The sequence below is a fragment of the Coturnix japonica genome, chromosome 17, assembly GCF_054131305.1.
Source record: "Coturnix japonica strain WE chromosome 17, WE-NBRP24, whole genome shotgun sequence".
Taxonomy (NCBI): domain Eukaryota; kingdom Metazoa; phylum Chordata; class Aves; order Galliformes; family Phasianidae; genus Coturnix; species Coturnix japonica.
The window spans coordinates 13,442,848-13,465,048 of NC_140679.1; the positions used below are offsets into that span (position 1 = coordinate 13,442,848).

General features: G+C 46.1%; 1 protein-coding gene across 2 annotated transcripts in view; it reads right to left on the reverse strand.

Annotated features, from left to right (window-relative positions):
• MAN1C1 (mannosidase alpha class 1C member 1) overlaps positions 1 to 22,201 on the reverse strand; it is a 41,234-nt gene that overhangs the window by 13,743 nt on the left and 5,290 nt on the right. For both annotated transcript variants that reach the window (XM_015883364.3, XM_085518404.1), the window contains exons 3-5: positions 14,015 to 14,111; positions 2,228 to 2,343; positions 642 to 722 (exon numbers count right to left, since the gene is read on the reverse strand). In XM_015883364.3, coding sequence (XP_015738850.2) covers positions 642 to 722; positions 2,228 to 2,343; positions 14,015 to 14,111 — 294 coding nt within the window. The remainder of the gene's footprint in view (positions 1 to 641; positions 723 to 2,227; positions 2,344 to 14,014; positions 14,112 to 22,201) is intronic.

Sequence of the window (22,201 nt, forward strand, 5' to 3'; positions counted from 1 at the left end):
AGAAGGGAAGCGGGAATGAGAGCCTCCTGCTTTAACCAGCGCTGCAGGAGGAAGGCAGCATCCATAAATGGCCGCTCCACAACACCATGATGTGGGCTCAGCCCCATAGCACACACCTGCTGGGCACCAGCACACAGCATGGAGCTGTACCACTTTGTCACATGAGCTGGCAGGATACAGGAACCCTGCCTGGCAGTTTGACAGGCCTTCCTTCCCTGTGCCCCAGGGCACTTCATCTGACAAATTAATGCTGCAGACTGTTCAGGCAAAGTTTGGAGCAACTGCCACCAACCAGTTGCCTTCCTTTGGTTGGAAAAGGACTAGGAGTGATGTTTGATGTAATACTGCCCATGTTTAGAATACAAAGGAACAACAATAAATACAAACATCGCTGCAAGTGGCATTTCAGTGCAGAGCAACGTATCCAAACTGCCCACAAAAGGAAAACTCTGTGCAAATGAGCCATGCAAAGTAATGACATGAGAATTAAAGAATATGAGTGGCGTTCTGATATACACAAAAACAACAAGTTTAGCCTGTTGTTATGGTGAGATCATCCGACTCTCAGAGAAAAGCTGATGGAGAAACCCTTTCAGCTCAGCCTTGGTAACAGAGTGATACACAGAGCTGCTGACACAAACCTCTTCTCCAGTTAAGTAGTACGCAGCCAGGAGTCCTCCGATGTAGCGGATGTTCACCTCGAACAAGGATGCTTCTCCATTCTGAAAACACACAACGATACACCTGAGTGCCAAGTCCACACACACAAATGGCAGCTGAGCAGACTGCAGACAGATCCCAAAGTCTCCCAGTCCCAGTGCAGGACTCCACACCTTCCCATCTCAATGTACTTTGTCTGCTCTACAATGATAGCAGGAGGAGAAGCACCCAAACTGCCCATTCATCCCCAGCTAACAATATCTAAATCAGTTAAGGCAGATTTACAGCCCAGCCATTCAACCCTGTCTTGGGTTACACTTTGCAAAACTCTATGAGATGTATGCTTTAAAGAACAAATTGCACAGCCATATGGAAGAACACTCTCTGTTTTTTGGTGAAGGCTGCATTGCGTTCAATAGAGTCTCCATTCAATACCTTCCTGCACAAGGTAGGTTCTGTCATCCAAGGACTCAGCCCAATTCACAGCATCAGAAAGGCCCACAGTGTGCATGCAGCCATGGGTGTGCTCAGAGAGAGGCAAACTGCATGACAGCCATCTGCACCACAGCCAGCAGACAGAGGTGGATATGGTTCACTGAACCAGTCACTCAAGAACCACTCACCTGGAGCAAGTGTTGCTCTACCTACCCAACCAATGATGAGCAAATGTCAGAAAGGACTGCATTCAAAACAGAATGCAGGCTCCAAGCTGGTCAGTCTGCATGATAAATGATTCCTACCCTCATGCAAATGCATAAAGCTGCAACGTGGAAAGATAGTTTGCCAACACAGCACTTTCAGTGAGCAAGGCAAAGTGAAGGGACAGCGGGCCCTGAGCACCAGGCTGTTCTCTCTGCAGACTACAAACCAGAGCAAATGCTCTCTTGAGATGAGGATTGCAGGAGGCAGCACAGGGCATCCAGTTTCAAGCTGGGCCCTGTGAATCTCTGCCTCGCTCTTTGGGGCTGTCAGAGTCACTTGCACAGAACCATTTTGACTTCACCTCCCTGTTCCTCTCTGCTGGGCTTTCTGACACCACCAATCAACCCACAGCATTCATCCTTGTCTCTGCAGATCAGCCTATCCCGCAGACTAAGATTAAAAGCTTTTATGAGATCCAGATGAATTATTTCCCAGTTGATTTTGTCCCTTGTTTATCGATTCAGTAACGTGCTGAGAGCATTCATCACGTTGATCAAATGTGGTCTTCCTTTCATGAATATGTGAATGCCAGTCATGCCCACTCACACAATGAGGTAACTGCATGCATTTTTCTTTGTGCCAGACAACTAAGCTGGCATTAAAACAGAGAAGTTGGAGCTGTGGTTTGATGTGAGCACTCTCTGCATTCCACTGATGTGATTCCATCAGCTCTCCTAGTAATCACAGAATGGTTTGGGTTGGAAAGGACAGCAGCGATCATCTACGTAGCTTGCTCCAAAAGTAATGCACCTTTCAAAGCTGCCCCTGCTCAAATGACTTTTAGAAAAGGCTCTGCAATTAGAACTGGCCAAACATGCACTGAGGGTTCCGAGATACACACAAGCACTCCCAGTAACAGACTCACCACGTTCAAGTCAAAACTCTTCTCCACCCATGTTTTTGCTTCTTGGAATTCCTCCTCCAGTTCCATGATGTACAGAGTGTCTAAGGCATCTACTACCGTCGCTCCTCGAAGACCTCCTGCATTGCAAACAGAACAGTGTGATGAAGGCAATCTTTTTTGTCCCTACGTCATTCTGATGGGGCTGAGATAAGCAGGCGTTCCTAGTCCCAGTAATGGGGATACCTGGATGGGACTCAGAGTGAACACAGCTCAGGCTCAGATCTTCTGGGAGGATCCATGAGCTCTGAGACCCAAAAGATGTTACATTGGAGAGGCCAATTTTCAAAGGCCTGATGCTGTTCAGAACTACTGCCTCTAAAGAGCAGCTCAAGATCCACACTTCAAACATCAGTCATGACTGTAACACTTGGACTCGTTTCCCAGCTCTTGTCCCAGACAAAACATTCAGGCAATTCCAATTCTAATGTTCGCTCAGCTGCAAACCCAAATGCAGCCTGTTCCTAATTCAGTTCTAAGCATAGCCCTCTTTTGAGGGAAGAGGGCTGCATTTGCACTGTGCAGGAGACCAGGACAGGACTCTGATCACTGTGTCCTGATGCAGTGTTCACTATCCAAGGCACAAAGTACTTTTGTACCACATCACAATGCAAGGTTTGCCATTAGCACAACGTGCAAACGACAGAGCTGTGGGTATCTCTGGGGATGGCACATGGAAGGCAGCAGTTTGGGCACTTTGCAGCTTTGCTGTCATCCCTCTGTGGATGCAGTGCAGCAGGGCCATAGATATGATGATGTTTTTATCACATCAGCTCCTTTGTTTTGCTACCTGACTTTAAAACACCATCCCACATTCTGCCAGCAATCCCTGCCTGCCCACACCAGGCTGGCACTTTCTGCAACACCTTCAGTTCTACTTCAGCTGTAGTTTTCTTTGAGAGGAAAACCCAGCCAAGGAACTACCGGAGAGAAGAGAGGAAGGCAAAGGTGAGACACGTGTCAGAAATCTTAAATATTTGGCTTTTCTCATTGAAAAGAGACATCATACCCCTACCCAAAGAATTGCTCATACCCACCCATTTCTTGCGGGGCTCGTTTATGCTTTCAGCACTTGTCTCCTGCGCAAAAGGCATCCTGCCTTATTTTGTTGATGTTACAAGCCTGCAGTTTTGACACTTTTTCAGCCAGTCAGCACATCATTGCTTTAATAAAAACCCAACCAAGACTTCAGTGCTCAGCCAGATTGCTGGCTTTCGGACGCTGTCTGCATGAAAAAACAGGGACTGTGGAGAAGAGATGAAGGCAGCCTCTAGAAATCCATTTATTCCTACCAGGCTTGCAGAATGTTCATCTAACTGAAGCTGTCTTCCAGCGTGCAATAGATGGAATCAAACAGCCTCTCGATCAACTGATGGCAACCAAAAAAGTCAACCGAGCTGAGGTTTGTCGTGCTTTCCAAAAGCAGAGGTGATAACATTGCTGCAGTCAGAGCTCTCTTTATCGACTCTAATGATCCTTCAGTATTAATGATTACGTCTTTTTATACTTACATATAAAGAAGAAAACGTGGACACAAGCAAAACGTTTCTAAAAGAGAAGGAAGGGAAGCAAGCACTACTGGAGGAACAGCCTGTTACTGTGACAATTCTAATAACACCAATGGGGTTGGTTTGATTTGATGATATCCCTCCCAGGTCTCTGCTTGGACTTTGTTTCATCAGATCACGACAGAGCTCATGACACAGCATCCAATGGCTGGGACTGCACTCAGCTGCCCAAAGGCAGCGCTGAACACATCCTGAAACGTTTGTCAGATTGCACACACAGCCATTGATACCAGCAGGGATATTTGCTTGCCGTGCTGATTAAATTGAGAGACGTTAAAAAAGAATCCACTTTCCAGATCTATACAATACAATGTGATGGATATGACCAAAAGAGAAGCAGGTTTGGAAGGAGAAGGAATCAAAACCCACCATCACTTCTGACTTTTTCTGATGCTCCCCTGCCCAGCAGCCACTTCCATCCTCACTGCACTCCAGCTGAGGGTTCTGAAGCACAAACCCTCACGTGCAAACCTTCCAAACGTGCCCCAAAAACGTAGCAATGACATTTAACAAGACTTTGAGTCTGAGTTTCTGAAGTCTGAGTTACTGAAGGACTTTGCAGTATGACGGCAAGCAACAGGGGCTCTGCCTGGAGCTCCATCTGCGGGAGAATGCAGCAGCTCATGGAAGCAACACAAACGTTCATCTCTGTGGCCCCTCAGACTGAAGGAGGTCCTGTACCACCGCATCCCAAGCTGCGAGCATTCTCTCCTTTATGCACGAGAAGAATGGAGACAGCCATGTAGGCAACAAGGCTGCTCTGTTCCCACTCCCACCCACCCAGGGCGATCACCATCCATCCCCTCACTTGTGAGCACTGCTACAGAAATCACAAACAAATGTTACATTAATTAACATAACGCCCGTGAAAGGTGCAGAATGGAGCATGATGCAGAGAGAAGGAGGCATTGTATGACTGCTGTCCCCCATGGAGCCTCTGTGGGAACACGCTGTGATGTCGGCCTAAAGGAGCCAGACTGTTCAACTGATACTATCTCAGAGGGGCCTTTAGAAAGCACCCATAAAGCCCTTAGCAGCTCCTTCCAGTTCGAGGTGCATCAGCTGAATAGAAGGTCTCAGAATCCACAGCTCTCCCTCTATCCCTGAGTCCTTTCTGGTGCCTGCTAGCTCATGTGCCCATTAAAGCCACCTGCAGCAAGAGTTTGCAGGACAAAGCACACACCCAAAGTTTCACTGTGAGGTTTAACACACATTCACCAGACCAGAAGGGCAATGCTTTGGAAGACACACACTGAATCTCAATAAACAGAGCCCCCTGACACGTGCACAGGTTTCACCCACTTGCACATCCCACAGCCCTGCTCCTTCTTCAGGCTCCCAGCAGGGCCTTGTGGGGAAGAGAAAAGGGAACAACACTCTTCTTCTCAATGTGCCATTTAAAGGGAGGCCATGAGAGGCAGTCAGAGGTGGAGAACACCAGCCCACCACCTGCCAAGCATGCAAAGACCAACTGCAGCCTGAAAAGCACTGCAAAGCACCAAGCTGGGACTTACACCAATGGTGGTAACTCAACTGCTGTTGCATCTGTACCCCTGGTTTTTCTCTCCTTCAGCCTCACTGAAGCTATGCAGAACAGAACGCAGTCATATCAGAGACAGCTGCAAGTTTTCATACAGCTTCTTGCAGCTCAGAACAGCCTCTGTCTCCACTTCTGCACCCTGCAGTGCAAGGGAAGCACACAGAACTGCCCAGATTTAACAGCAATTTTGTGACCAAGGAGCAGAGAGCAAAGGACAAGAGCCAGGGGAAAGGGACAGAAGTGGACTGTGTAGAAAGAAAAACGACAGTCTGCAGAGCGCTTGCAAAAGCATCCAGGATATTTTCAATGCATTCCCTTGGCACCAGGAAATAAATTGCAGCTCTGACTGTGTTCAAAAAGTGGTTCACCTTCCCTGGCTGTGCTGCTGCTCCATCAGTTCCACCTGCTGAAGCACTGCCTGTAAGTGAGGCGACCTCCCAGCTTGCTGGTGACAGACCCTGAGCTTCGTGCGGTCCTGTCAGCTGCCATCCCAAAAAAGCCCCATTGCACACCTGTAAGTGGGAGCAGGGCCTTCGTCCTATGGCTGCTCTAACAAGGTGTCAGTGACTCACTGACAAGGGAAGAGAAGATACTTAGGCAACAGAGTGACTCACCAGCAACAAAGCATGATTCATTCACCTTCATCCTTCCTCAAAGGCTCTGTATGAAGCAGGATGGAGAACAGCAGGCCCAAAGAGAAGGGACAGCTGGTGCAGCCGCTAACATTTCAGGATCTCTGTCCAGAATTGCATGACACACTCCTGCATGCTCTCCTCCCCAAGGCATTCCCAGCTCCAAACAGCTCTCCTACCTAATGGACAATGCTTTGCAGTTGCACATTCAGGGGGTCAAACAGCAGCCATTAACCAAAACTAGTGATGGTGTGGTCCAATGGGGTGTACAGGAAAGCTGGGTAGGGGCTTCTTTGTCAGGGAATGTAAGGACAGATAAGAAGATAATGGTTTTAAAGTAGAACCAGGTTGGATGGGATCCTGGGCAGACTGATCTAGAAGAAGGTGCCCCTGCCAGGGGTGGAGTAGAAGCAGGTTAAGGTCCCTTCCAACCCAAACCATCCTACAATCACACTGCTGTTACAAACTGACACAGAGACAGATGGAAGCCCCAGCTAACCTCAGCATCACAGCCACCCAGGAGGCAGCGCCAATGCACCAAGCCACTATGGCAAGCCAAAGAAGCTAAAGAATATTGTCTCTAAAGTACTGGAGACAGAACCTGTGGGGCCCTGCCATACCATGTGGCACATCATTCATCATGAAATTTCTCAGTGAAGAGAAACCAGATCCTGCATTTCCAACAAAACCATTTAAAATAAATGCATATATCTGTACAGGAATGCATTGTGCCAGTGCTTAAAATGAACAGTGCAAGTCATAAGGAAGCCATCGTACCTCAGCCTGCACACAGCAGAGCTGTGTAAGTGCTACAGGAGAGAGCGTCAAAAAGCTTTTTTGCTAATTATAATCACCAAGTTTGCAAGAGAAAAGCAGGAGGATGAGGGGATGGAATTCAGATCAGTGCAATGCAGACCCAGATCGAAAACGAAAGGGCTCGACTCCCACTGTTCCCATGTCACATCACATTTGTCAGAACAAAAATTAGTGCTGAAATCTTGTTAGGAATAAAAATTTGGATGCTGTTCCTACCAAGTATGACAAACCTGTTAACTATTCAGGCACAGGAGACTCCAGTCATTAATGGCTATTTATCTTCACCTCCCGGAGGGTCGGCAACACAGGGCAAAACAAGAACGAGAAGCACCGAGATCCCTTCTTCTCATCATGCTGCTGGTGAAGGCTTCAAAAGATTGAGCTGGCTTTGATTAAAATCAGTGCCTTGTTAAAACAGGAGTCTGACAAGCAGCCATCGCTGAGCACTGCTTTCCTTGTTCCCTTCGGTTCCTTTTGAACATTGATACCGCTTGAAGACCAGACTCAACTCCTGACATCTATCAGGAGGTTTGTGCAGGCTGGGAGCTGCAGCCAGACTGCATCAGGAAGGATGGAAAAGACCTCTAAAATCACCCAATCCAACCATCCACCAACCACCAATAACCCCTCACTAAACAACATCCCTCACTCAACTCAGTACAACATCTTTGATCATTGAAAACATGCTCTACATGAAGATTTACCTCTTTGTGGGGTGCTCTGGGCCAGACAAAATGAATGGTTGGGAGACTGGTCCTTCTGAGATATAGATCTGTACTTAGGTCAGAGCTCCCTACTCACTCCAGGCCTCTCTTATTACCCACTCTTATTTTTCAACCTGCAAATCGGGTAGCTGTAACACAGAGTAATTTTGTTTTCTTTATAACTACATCTGAGCAACAAGGAAGCAGCAAATACAGAGAAAGGGGACATGGAATTAGTTTGAGACTTAGAAATGACCTGTTTCTTTATCAGTATGTTCTCAAGCTTAAAAACGAAAGGTTCTGCAAGCTTTCAGACAACCTCATCTTTCTTTGCTTTCCAAATAAAGCGCTGCACCTGTACTTCATGGAAAGGAGGAGAACAAAATAAAGGTGTTTGGCACGAGAATGAATTGCTCACCACAGTAACAGCCTTCAGGTAGTTACCTCCTTCAGTGGAAGGAATGACATAAGAAGCATGTACTGCCAAGTGATTATTAAGCATTGAATACCTGGCAGCACCCAGTTTAATATTTCTCCCCCAGTTTCTCCAACCACTTTTTGATGTGCAGTGACCCTCCATCAACAGGTGACATCCCACCATCAGGTGACCCCAAACTCCCCAGTGCTCAAATCAAACTGTGTCTGCTTGCGAGTGCCATGGAGGAAGAAGTGCTTTGCCTGAGCCTCGGGAATATAAATCTCAATACAGAAGAGATACTGCAAATCCGCTCACCGTGTGTATTCAGTTTCCCATGGCACAGATTCTATTGCAGGCAGACTAAGTTGGCTACGGAGAGAGCTCAGCGGAAAATGGAAAGCAATACTTGTTCAAAAGCCCCTTTGGGGAAAGAGATTTTCTCCTTTGTTTTGGCTGTTGGTGAGCCAGCAGGGATTGTTTTGGGGAAAAATAGGTAATTGGACAAGCAAGGAGTAATTCTGGGTAACACAGCTGAAGGAGATTAAAGGGAAGATGACAGCAGCAAATACAGGTGGGGAAAACACTGTTGGTTTCTTCTGGATGTTTGAAATTCATTTTAGGCTGGTTAAAGGTAACCTGATTATGTTAAAGGTAACCTGATTATGCATTATTTATTGCTTCGTCATACACCTCCTTGAAGACGTGCTTCATTTAACATGAAGGGCCCCAACAGGCCCATTAAAATAAACACACACATTCTACCTGCAACTATTATCCACGAACTTTGAGAGATATAGTCATCAGTTAATGAGCAGAGACTGCTAATTGATGTTAGAATTCAAAGGTGAGACGCTTCATTATAATAAAAGAGAAGGTGCCCTTCTACCTTCCTATCACACAGCCCAGAAAGTGCCCATGGCAGATGCGTTGTGACAACACAAGAGGGAGATGATCAGAGACAAGTCAAGGCAGCACTTTCCCTCAGCAGATGAGACTCATCCTGGAGAAGCTCTGCAAAACAGACACTGCCTTTCTAGGTAGGGCTCTAAAGTCTTACAGTCTGGGTTTTTACCTGCAGTCTAGGTGAGCAAACATTGCTTCCCATTGTGTGTTCACAGAAATGCTCTGGTCCTGAACAAAGTCCAGTTGTGAGAGCACACTTCAGAGATGGAAGAAACTGCCTTTTGCTTCAAACATGAATTTAATAGGATTACTTATGCTGTTCATTATGAAACTGAATTGCAAGATCTGCATTTGGACACCTGCTTTCAGACCAGATACAGTGAAGCTGTCATTACTGGTCATGAGCTGAGCTAGGTGAGCAGGGAAAGGATCTAAATACGCACTGTTTGTGAATGCAGTGGGTCAGGAGAATGCACACGGTCCATTACCACATCTAAGCCGATGAGCAGGAACACAATTAAGCCATTTCAACTCGGAACCATCTGTCCATATTCCTTTCTTCTCCCATGAGGAGAAAGTCACACCAACAAGACTGCAGCTGAAAGGCTCCAAACGCTCTCCAGTGTCTTACAGAACAGGATTATGTTTCAAGATAACCTTGAAAACTGGGAAAAATCTTCTGAAATAACCAGGATGCAATCCAATTGGAACACAAAGTATTTCGCCCAGAGGGAAGAACAACAAAGCCTAAGGAATAGACGGTTAGACAGCACTCTGCAAAGAACGATGCCAAGACTACAGCAAATAAATTCAGCTCAAGTTGACGTTGTAATGTTGCAAAAGGAACAAAGCTCACCTCAGGATGGGTCACTGGTGTGTGCTGCAAGTGAGACATGGAAGGGCTCTCACACTCCACCCTGGTGGAGCCTCAGCTTGAACAGAATCCACGTCAAGAAGCACACAGCTCATGTAGAAAGTTTGGAGGGAAGCAAAGAGCAGGAGGGCAGGGTCTTAAAACTAAAGCATGGAGGCAGAATGACTCTACTGAATTCCCAACATCTGGTATCTTAAGAATGGAAAGACTAAATGTTCCTTTTCATCCTGTGATCACTCGTTAAGGTGAATGGGGATTGCAGGTGAGCAGGAAGCCTCGTGAATGTGCCCTCCTGGAGATGCACCAAAGCAGTGCTGTAGAAAGGAAGCGCTACACAGAATGCTTTCTGATCCATGCAAACCCCCGAAGCTATCTTAGTGACAGAGCACATCACAGCACAATTTTGGATGTACACAGAAGTCAGGAAATTAAAAGGGCTGGTTCCCACAGCAACCAGGATGCAGCCTGCCAAGAGAGAAGGAACGTTATAGCCTAGTCAGAAAGTGCTAATTTTAACACCTACGTGGGGCAGCTTCCACTTCCAGGTGCCTGAAGAGGGCCTCAATGAGGGCGATGCAAGTTCTCTACTCTCACCTGCAGGGAAAAGCTTGATCCTTAGTTTCCTTGATCTTGAATTATCGGCTCCTGTTTGCAGAACACAGCACAGATTTGAGTTTGGAAATGAAGATATGACACAGACAGATGATGGCTGATGTGAACAGCATCACCTGGAATGCTGTGCTCATGGACCACGCTACACTGCAGTGCTCACTAAGTGCCTTCCTAACCTCCAGCTCCATGAAGAAATGATATTGCTGTGTCATCAGATAGTCAAATTGAAGCACTATGGTTAGAATTAAGCCTAACTTAGGTGTTCTTAACTGCGTGGCTCCATCAGAGCAAGGATATTCTGAGCACGTTTAAATTAGTATGGAAACAATCTCATGAAACACCTTTATTTTCCAGCACTGACCTTTTTTCCTCATTATTTCTATTGGGAGCTGCAAATACAGTGGCAGGGAGTAGCAGGTTGGGTTTTTTTTGGGGTGGTATAATAAAACATCACAAGAATGATGATTGATTTTACTAAGCACCAAAAACCCTCCCAGATTTTGCACACTGATGCCTCCAGCAAAGGCTAAGCTGTTTTCCTGAACTTACATAAAGGAAATTCTCCCTGGAGAGATGAACAATCATAAGGGCTGAAAGAGTGCTTTTAATAATTATAAAGGTCCTCAAATGGAACAAATGCCCACCCCAACACATAGACCAACCCTGAGAACGCTGAAAGCTGATGCCCTGTGGGATGATGTAACATCTGCTGATCAAGAGAGGTAAGAGACCTCCCTCATCCCAAAAGGCAGCAGAGATGAAAAAGTAATAATACCAGAAATGAAAACTTGGCAGAATTATAGAAAAGGAATTTCTGTAGCAGAAACCATTTTAAATGCAATCTCCTGGAGGCAAACAGAAAGCTATCAAAGTTTAGCAGCAATCTGGATGAGTAACCAGTGAGACAGGCAACGAAGGTGGCAAGAAACTCAGCAACAGCACGAGAAAGTGTGTGATAAAGCAGTTTAGTTCTAGGTGAGAAATCCAACACAGCAAAGCCAGGTCTGAACCTGTCTAATCTCTTCAGAATTTTCAAGAGTGAATTAAAAACAAAGAAAATAAATGGGTTTTCTGCCACACCATTTAGAGCTATCCGTCCCCTCTGAATAAATGAGGGAAAACCAAACACAGGAGGATAAGATAAGAAAGCCAGAAGCCCCCGGATAGTTCAAACATAAAAAGATGGCACTGAAAACATGGCTTTTAATTGTTAACTCCTTCTGCTCCTGGTGGCAAATGTCTGCAGGTGGGTTCGTGCCTGCAGCAGGAATTACACACAGTATGAATGGGAGCAAGAAGACTAAATACCCTCAGTGCTTCTGCAGCTCGTGCCCTTTCCAAAGCAGAGGAGCTGAAAATGTTTGTATTCAATGCAGCACATCCCACATCATCACCCAGCTGGCACAGAGGGGTGCCATAGAAATACCTGGGCTGGATGCTGAATGTCAGCTCAAGCCAGCTGGAAGGGCCAACCCCCACATTGCATTTGCTGTAGGGTTGCCACCAATACCTCTGTAACCTGGAGAAGCAGCAGGGAAGGCCAGCCATGCTCACTCCCAGTTGTCTGCCTTTTAATCACACGCTCAATAACTCTGCAGATGAGACAATTATTTCTGCATAATTAATGCCTGGAATGAGGCACAAACAACACATATATGGGCAGCATTAAAAAGGAGCCTAAAGACAAGCTCATTGTATCCTTAGATATGTTCCCCAGTGAGTAAAATAAAGGAGAAAGCAAACAAGGGTTTGTCCCAGCCCATCCACACAGCAGCTCCTCTGCGCTCCTCAGCATCTTGAAGAGAAGGCCCAAAGAATGTTCTCTAAGCACTGCAACCCCAGAGGATTTTCTCCCTTCTGTTTTCATTTGCTGCTCTATTGGCCGTTTTTCCTCATTTTGTTTGTTTGTTTCCTTATCCTCCCTTTTACTGCTCTGACAGATCCCAAGACACTGTCCTACTTTTAGGCCTCATTAAACTCAAAACTGTGCTCGGGGTCAATGGGAAGTTCATTAAACTCATGAAGGAGCATGGGATGATTAACAGTTTTACTGAGGTAATGTGAAATTTGTTCCATTTCTCACCAAAGACAGGCCAAGACCAAAGCCCAGCCATCCAAACTTTGCAGCTGTCCTCGTATCCAAAGAGCTGAAGAGAGATTGCAGATGCAAACACAAATACTGGAACGTGCACCCATGCTTTGCTTCTTAGGCCAGGACTCTTCCCCCAGGTCTGCTTTTATTTTCTAAGACTTAAACCTCAATCTTCAACTCTGAAGGGACTTCAGTCTACCTGGTTCAAATCAAACGTTTTCAAGAGCTGCTGAACACAGCAAAGCAGATCTGGTCTACATCAGCCCCACAATAAGGATGTTAATAGTGAAGGTGTTTGAAGAAGCCCACAGGACACGATGTGACATTAATAGTGCTTTTGTTTTTCTCCTGTTCCAGCTTTTCAAATGAGCATTTCAAGCTGTAATAAAAACGTAAAAGCTTTCACTATTTTTCTCTGTTCTGTCTTCAAGCTCCTTCAGGAATTTTGACACGCGTACTAGAAAGAAGTTGTAAAGTGCTTAACTAAGAGCTGAAGTTAATGCAAATCCTCAACTCTGGGTATTCTTGGGGTGGAAAAAGAGGAAGGGAAAGGAAGAACAAACCCAAATCACCGCTCCTGACAGAAGTGAGACTATGTAAGTGCAGTATCTGGGCATACACAGCCTGTGCAACACAGTGCTCACTTCCCAAATTGCATACTTCAGGACCCCAGCAACTGTTAACACAGCTTCCATACAACATACAGATACCGCAACCAGATGTAATTAACTCTTCTGGTATCTCTGCAGGAACAAAAGAGACAAGTGCCTCATCTGCGGCAACAGAAGGATTTGACAGTGGTGCCACAAGCGGAACCCACAGGTTTCTCCTCCCACAGCTGTGGTTGAACTGCAATGCAGCCCTTCTTCCTCTGCCATCTCCACCAGGGGATCTCCTCAGCCAAGCAGCACTGCTGCTCTTCAAGGTTATGGGCACCGTAGGGGACACTATTTCCACCTTCAAACATCCACTTGCACACATCTCGAGCTCCCACAAGCTAAAGAGGCTCCTACAGGAGGCCACATGTCATACAACCCACATTAGAAATGGGCTGGGACACCTGGAGAGCATCACGTCAGAATGAGCATGAGAACAGCACTGCAATTATGCAAGTGGCTCACAAAGGGAAAAGGTAATTTGCTAAAGAGCAGAATTATGCAAGTAACCACGTGGCATAAAGAGCCTGAAATATTCATTCACTCGTTCAATATTTCATGGAATTCACGTCTTGCTCAGCAGTGGAGCAATGACAGAAAAATGCTCAGTTTGGTCAGGTCCTGAGATATATAAACTTAAGCAAAACAGTGGAATTGACAGATTTGGACCGACTTTATGTTTTAACAAACATACAGCTTGGTTTTAATGTTAATCCTGGATGTGTTTGGTGCCAGATCTGCACACAGAGATGATGCAGGTTGAGCACTGAGACTGCCAGCAAGAAGGCATGGGTAGCATGGAAGGCATGGTGCATCACTTCATAAAATGGAAGAAGAAAGATCAAATGTGCTGCAGAACCCTCACTGCATTGGTGAGAAAGGAGTGATGTGGACGTGTAACCTTAAAAACAAGACTGAAATGGATGCAGAACTCACCAAACATGTTACCGATGTGGCCGTTCTTAGTCAGCGGTCGCAGCTCATTCTTTCCAAGCGCGTATTGCTTGTAGTTATCCCAAGCAAATTTCATCATCTGCAAAAAGAAAAAGTGAATTATAGCACTGAGCTCAAAGTTTTCGGAACTTCAGTTCTGGGAAGAGATGATATTTTCCCAGATGCTGGTAGAACTGGCAGCTGATGGCTCGTTAATTATAACATCCTTAATCCGCATGGAACACCGAATGAATGGGGCTGCTTTCAGTGCAGTGCTGAGTGGCCTCAAACTCAGCTCCCCGAGTGCATTTCTGAAGCACTGCAGTGTTAAACATACCAAGAGCCTGTTTTTACCCCACACCATACAAACCAAGCAGGAGCTATGGAAATGTGCCTCAGGCTCTGAATGACCAGCACCTACTGGAGGAGCACTGGGGTTCTGGAATGGTCATTAGAATGGGCTAAAAATGTAAGGCTGAACCTGATGTACATCTAAATACAGAGATGTTCATTTCAGAGTTTACACATTTCTTTGTGATATTGACAACAGGAGTCAATTGAAATGTAAACCCACCCACCTGACAGCAGGGACATGTACAGCTTTGGCAAAGAAGGACACAATGTGTTCAATACTGAGCAAGCAGAAAAAGAAAATGGTCTCTAAGGATTGCAGAGCAGCTTTTCCTTCTATTAACAGAGCACCTTCACTAGGAAGAAAGGGGAGATCCAGGGCATTTGGGCATCTCCCTATCAAAATTCAGCAGTGCTTTCTTACCAGAGGCCTGCAGATGGGCTGGGTGTTTTCTGAGGACCCCTTCCAAGTCAAGCAATTCCTTCTGGGCTACATGAGCCATCCTGCCCACGCTCAGCACATGAACCTTCCCTGGAGGACTGCAAGGTTTGTGTGTGTTCCAACACACGCACCAGCACAGCTTTTCCTCTCCTCCTGCCCCTTTGGCTTCATCTCATTGGAAAAAATTAAACTTCTCTTTAGCTAAGAGAGACCAGGATTTGTCAGCTTCTAAGGAGCGCTTCAAATAAAGCTCCCTTTTATAAGGCACAGCCCAGCTCTGAGCAAGTTCAGCCCCAGCATCTCAGCGACCCACGTATCCTTTGATTCAGAAAACGAACTACATTCTTCTCCAGCATCATTCAACAAAGAGTCTTCCAAAATCCTTCAGGCAAACAGGAAACGTGAGAGAACACAACAGTTTGAAACAAACCTCGGAGTGATGCTGCCCAGCAGCTATAATAGCATTCACTGCTTTATTTCAGGACCAGAAGACACAGGTTACTTCGGTCTGAGGTTCCTGTTGTCATTTCAGCTCTTGCTTTTGTCCTCCACTCTGGCTGTGTGTTCTACAAACCCAACACAGCCTCAGGCACAGCCCTACCTCACCAGCACGTGCACAGAATGTCCATCTCCAGGTTCCATAGCAGAATTCCACCCAGCTGGTCACATGAACTCAGGAAAACATGCACTGATGGATAACATTCAGACCCCCACACTGCCAGGAGAAGGAAAGGGGGACAAAGCAAGTCAGCCCAGGCTCTGAGCACTCACTGAGGGTTAATCAGTCGCTCACATTCACTGTCCCGAGGAAAAGAAGTAATGATGGGGGAAGGAAGAAACCCTCCATAAAACGCACTTGAATATACACCAACCATCTGCCTTGGGATATTCATTTCCTATAGATCTGGTTGTTTTGTTTTTCTCCAGCGGCAGCACTATTCAAAATGGGGAGTTTTCTTCCTTTAGCATCATAACAAAACTGATCTGTAAGGAACCCTGAACTCACAGCTTCACCTTGCAGCTTTCTGCAGGAAAGTTGGTTTGGTTTTTTTCCCCTCCATAGAAGTGACTGACCGGGTTTGCACGCAAGAAAGGAAATAGGTGGGTAATCATCTTTGGGTCATTTCTCTTCTAAATCAGAGCCTAGGAAGGACTCACCCTTCCCGCACATGGACAGGATGTGGAAACAACTACTTTGCTGCACAGAACTCCTCACACTGTAATTCTGAGTCAGCAGCATTTTAAGCCAAGTAGGAAATTTCAAGCTATTTCCTTCCCTCGCCAGTTCTAACCCTTCTATTTGAGAAGGTCAGAAGGCTCTTCCTCAAAGCACGCAAGAAGCCCAAGCTGCATTTTTCAGGATGGTACAAGAAGTCCCACAATGAAATGGTTCCCTGGGCTGTGCTGGCTGTGGTGCCTTCAACCTTCCTGCCCTCTCCTGTCCCGTGCTGCTGATCAGGCACACAGAGATGGATGAGGCTGGATCTGCTGCCTACTCATACTAAAGGGCTGTCAGTTTTCCTTTGCTCATTGCTTTTTAACCCCATGCATTGGAAAGGCATGATGCACAACACGGAGCTTTCATTTTCCAGGATCCAGCTTTCACTTTGCCAGCAAAGTGCTGTTCTGTTCCTTCTGCTTTCTGCAGTTGTATTTCCATTCCAAATTCATGAGCGCATCTTCCAGACCACCAAAGAGATCCATCACGTTTCTAGAAGTGGGGACTTCACGTTTCTAAGCTGTATGGGGGACTGCGATGTACTCTGCAGGATTTTCTTCCTGCCAAGTCTCCAAGCACCGAGCTGAAACAGAAGGGGCTGGAGCCGAGATGTGCAAGATGGAAAACTGCACAGTACATCCACATAAACAAGGCATATTTTATGCCATTCTAATCATGATAGATCACCACACATCAGCAACAACGCAATATCATTTTAGACGTGAAAAATGGCACCAGAACCACGAAAATCACAGAGACTGATCTGCAATTTTAGGTTCTGTTCTTACCATGCTGCCTGCCATCTAACAGGCAGCAGTCCCAGCTTTTAGCTGATTTATAGCAGATGCTTCCAGAATCATCAGAGAACAGCTGGGGGTGGAAGAGACCTCCAAAGACAACCTTGTGCCAACCCCCAGCCCTAGGCAGACACCTTCCATTAGGTTGCCCATCCAACCTGGCCTCAAACACTTCCAGAGATGGGGCACCAGCGAGTCCTTCGGGCTGCCTGCTCCAACATCACACCATCCTCATAGTGAGGAGCCTCTTCCCAACATCAAACCCCTCTTTCAGCTTTTGTCCCCCCTTCTCTGCAGCTGCAGGAATACCAGCTGCCACATCAGCTCTGAAAACAAGACCTGCTCTTTCCTATCTCCTCCCCATCTCCCTGCCAGCTGCCCCACAGCTCTGTTCAAACCCAGACCTTCTCTCCTGCTGTATGATGTTGAATAGTTTCCCCAGCTGGGTTAAATAGATAATTTGACAGATAACAACAGACAGATTCATAGAATCCTTAGAGTGGGAAGGGACCTTTAACAGCCATCTAGTTCAACTGCCTTGCCACGAGCAGGGACATCCAGAGCCCCATTACATTGCTCAGAGCACATCCAGCCTAGCCTTGAAAGTCTCCAGGGACCACTTTTATCTGCTGCTTTCTCAGTAGTACTTCAGACTTTAAAATATCCGCATAAAAACCACGTCAGAACATTAGAAGGCAGCTAGAATTTATCTGCAAGTCTGCAGCAAAGCTGAGCTACCTCTCAAGCAGCTGCTTTTGCCATCGTTCTACCCAGCTTTTCCTTAAACACAAGGTAAAACCTCGTGTTTCCATACCCAGAGCCCCAGCCTGAGCACACAACTGCAGCCAGGTGCTCCAGCTCCTCCTAACAGCATCCGCTGCACAACTCAAACCCTTCTCCACTGAGGGACATTTATCTGCCTATGGTTTCATGTTAGAGGGTAAGCAGACACTCTATGTTATTTGCGTTAGACAGGACAAAGGCAAGGCCAGCAGGCTGCTCTACACCAGAGGAAAGGGAGAACAGCACAGAGTGGCCCCAGTGCTGTTACTGTCAGCAACAAGGACAGAAATAGAACTCAAGAGTCTCTTCCTGACGCACAGCCCCTGCTAGGAAAGCTGAATGGGAGAGAGAACAGAAAAACAGAATCAAACTAGCTCCTAATTAAACTCTTAACGCAACTAGATTTAACCATGTCAAGAGGGAATAAAAACACAACCATTTGATGGGACTGTCTCAGGCATTAAGACCCAGCTGGATCCAGCTGCATCTAAATCTGGAAGCATCGCAGCAAGAACAGCTGATTCTGCAGATACAGTTCCTTAACGAGATGCCGGGATGTAAAAGGATGTAAAAGGTTTGAAAACAAACTTGTAAGCCTGGACCAAAGCACAGGGCACTGTACAGAGAGGAGAAAAGCTGCAGTCCCATCTTCTTCACTTCGTAGAATCAAAGCTTATGAGAAAGTCTATCAGAAACAGAAGTTACTTGTGCTCTTGGCCCCTCCACAACAGATCAAACAACTGATGTTCCACAGTGCAATCAAAGCAGATGCTGTAGTAACAAAAGCAAACTGTTTACAAGGGTGAACAGTGAAAGGACAAGCGGGAATGGATTTAAACTGAGACAGGGGAGATTTAGGTTGGATCTTAGGAGGAAGTTTTTCCCCCAGAGGGTGGTGACGCACTGGAACAGGTTGCCCAAGGAGGCTGTGGATGCCCCATCCCTGCAGGCATTCGAGGCCAGGCTGGATGTGGCTCTGGGCAGCCTGGGCTGCTGGTTGGTGACCCTGCACACAGCAGGGGGTTGGAACTGGATAATCACTGTGGTCCTTTTCAACCAAGGCTGTTCTAAGATGTTCTGTGAAAAACAGCAGTGATAAAGATTCCTCTGCCCCTGTGCTTAAGCTGCTTTTCAGGCACTTGCTGTCACAACGTTCAGAGATTGCACTTTGTGATGTACAAGTTGCACCCAGAGGAACCAACTCTCTTAATTGTGCACATCTGGAGCACTACAAAACGCTTTCAGAGGCAGAAGATAGCAGAATGCACAGAAACAACAGCAGAAAGCAGGACATCCATTACCGAGAGGGTATTTTAACTTGTGAGAACATACCTATGAGCCACACCATGCTGTGTGATGCCTCCATGTGATGCTAGTCTCAGGAATTACTGCATGTGCTGCTGTTTCCAAGTGCAAAGTTGCCATATCCACATGAACACATTCAGACTTTCATGCACAAAGAGGCACAGCAAGCAAATGTTTTGCCCGGCACTACTGCAACGTCAGAAACCATTACCTTTACAGGCTAATGTGATGCTTCACCTCACAAACCTATTTTGCTAACAGTCACGTATCAGGAGACGCCTGTCAAACATGCAACGATTATTTCCAGTGCTGCTGCTGGGGTGGATGGACAAAGACAGGCAGCTAGAACCCAAAAGTGAGCAATGTGCTTTGTGTGATGCTGTTACTTGGGTTCCTTTTCTAACTCCAGGTTGGACAGTTTGGTAATGGCTTTTCTTAGTGACTACTACTTCATTGCAGCATGCTTTGAGGAATATCTGAGCAATGAGTTAGGCAGTAATTGTACTTCTACAAATGTCACCTTGAAGTTCCCCTCTGGAGTTCTGTGCCTGCAGTACAAGTCATGCAGGAACCCCCCCAGCTCTGTGCTGTACCCACAGGCTGCCTTAAGGCTTCCTACATCTCAGGTTCATCCCATCACACACACAGAGTCTTCCTAAATCCCAGTTACACACAAAGACTACAAATTCTCTTCAGAAGTGACCAACATTCCAGATGGATTATATACAACGAGCAGCTGAACCAAGCCTGAATCCATCTGCTTCTCACCAAGTACCTCCACATTCACGGGCAAGGTGGGTGGAACCACAAACACTGAGCAAGATTGCTTTCCCAGACATGCATTACGACAAGGCAAGCCATTTTCACGTTCCCTAAAGACACCATCTGAAAGAGATTCTCATTTCTGGAGAGCCAGAGCCCAAGGGGATGCTCTAAAAGATGCTGCTGCCATCACTAATCAAAAATGGGCAGATTGCAAGGAAAAAAAGTGTCATGGTCCCTTATTTTTTTTTTTTCCCCCTTTCTAGAAGGAAAATAATAAATCAAACAGGAAAAAACCCCACGTATCTGGAAGGTATTGAGCCTGTCTGTTGGACAGCCTGGGGGACAGATGTCAAACAGATGAATTATAAAAAGAAACAGAAGATACAAGGCTTTGTACTCCTGAGCTTTGGATGTGCGACCACAACTGGCGTGCTTTGTTGGTATGGAATATAATTGCCACCGGAATGACTAAACAGGGGCCAGAATCTGTGCATAAATCTGCCCTTGAGCCATACTGAAGTCAGCCAATAAAGCCTTCCTTGCCCACAGCAAAAATACCCATACAGTCACTATGAAGCACGGTTATGAAAATTACAGTGCACCAGAAGGCTCTGAAAGCAGCAGCCCAAAGCTCTAGTGCAGCTGAAGCCAACAGTTCCAAAGTGTCTTCATATGTAAAAAGTGAAGTCCACCCTCACAATTAAGCACATCCTTCCCCAGGAAGAGGAGATTCTCAGCCTGGGACACCACAAAATGCTTTTGAATGGGAGAAAGGTGGAAGTCAGGATAGGGAGCCAGGAGATAAACAGAACTGATTTACACCACAGCTTGAGGTGCAGTCTCTGCCACTGATGATCTGAAATAACTGAACCTCTCACATCCTTTAATCAGGAAACGTAAATCACAGCTTTGAATGGAGCTTTGATCCACGCTATAAGAAAGGAGTCCTTCTACACTGGGGGAAAAAAAGAAAACAGAAAGGTTAGCACAGTCACAGGTTCACTCAATGGCTCAACACACACTTCATTCTTTCCATTTCAGGACCAAGTATTTGATCTGCCCTTCCAACACGAGCAAATTGTCAACTGCTTGACACATGAATGATTCAGGAGCCCAAAAAGCACAGTCATAAGCAGATGAGAGAGCTGGAGGAGGAAAGAAAAAGAAACCAAAGGGAACATACAAGCAAGAGGTAACCTGTATCACTGCACACAATGTTCTGCATTGGGAGAACTGACACGGGGAGCAGAAGAAACGTGTTTGAAAACTGTCTTTGTCTCAGCTTAACCACTAAAAGAGAAAAGAGGGAAGAGCTGCTGGCACACCTGGTGCTTTATCTCACTATGGGATGGCTAAACAGGAGAGACTGGGAGAAGCAGCTGAGTTTCATCATCTCTTGCTTGATCACCTGCTGTCCATCTGTCTTTGCAGTCCCTGCTCAGAGGGACAGATTGAAGCACCGCTGTCCTCTTCCCCTTTCAAGAACTACTTGTGATATGAACTTCTGAAGAGAGGAACAGAGCAATCCTTAAGCATTAAGCAGTCAGTAGAGATTAGTTCAATGATTTATCAAAGGTAATAGCTAATAAAATGTACAAGAAACTTAGTCGCAGCCTTCCTATGGCCTCTTGTATGAAAGTACTGGAAGAAACTCTTAAACCACGGTAGCAAGTTTATTAACCAGAAGCTGATAAACTCTTTCAAGAGACCCTCAGTCAACAATAAATCACACAAATGAGCTTGCAAGGACTGGATCTTTAATAGAAACGGAGTTGGTGGAGTGGATGTTAGAATGCTGCTGGCAGGAGGAAGAGGAATCACTTTCACATAGCCTCCCATCACAAGAAGGACTAGGACTACTTCTATTCTATGACCTGGCCCCAGCACCATTCCAACACTGTCTCAGACAGCTGCCACAGGAGAATCATTAACTCAGCAGGCAACGGCTTCCTGGTTGTTGGAGGGCTCACAGCACTCAGAACAAATGTCTGATAGATAAGATAACCAAACACAATTATGACGTTTCAGGACTGAGAAACCCGGTCCATTATTCTTTGCAGCTTTCCTCTTACATCATTCCATGCACTAACAAACAAAAACACAGCAGCTGAAGGAGTACCTGACAGCAACACATTGCCCTCTTTCAGGTTCCTCAGTGGTGAACCACACAATGGGAAAGCAGCAAACCAACAGCAAATGGCTCTCCACCAAAATCCAGTCCTGAGCACATTTCTATTTTTGTCAATTACCTCTAGTGACAAACTGTCAAGATATTTGCATTTAGAAGACTGATCTACCTTAGTATGTGCCTGCTAATCTGCAGTGATGCAGAATAACTGCGTGCATGGGCTCTGACAGCCTTCTCTCCCCTGGGATCTGATTATCAAAAGCAAATGCATCTTTAGAGCAGCGTTAAAAGAGGCCAGCAGACAGCAAGGAGAGGCAAAGGCAGGTGGAGATGAGAAGAAAAGCCAGGATGAAAGGAATTGCTGCGTAAAACAAATGGGTTTCAGTATTACCAGTCCTGG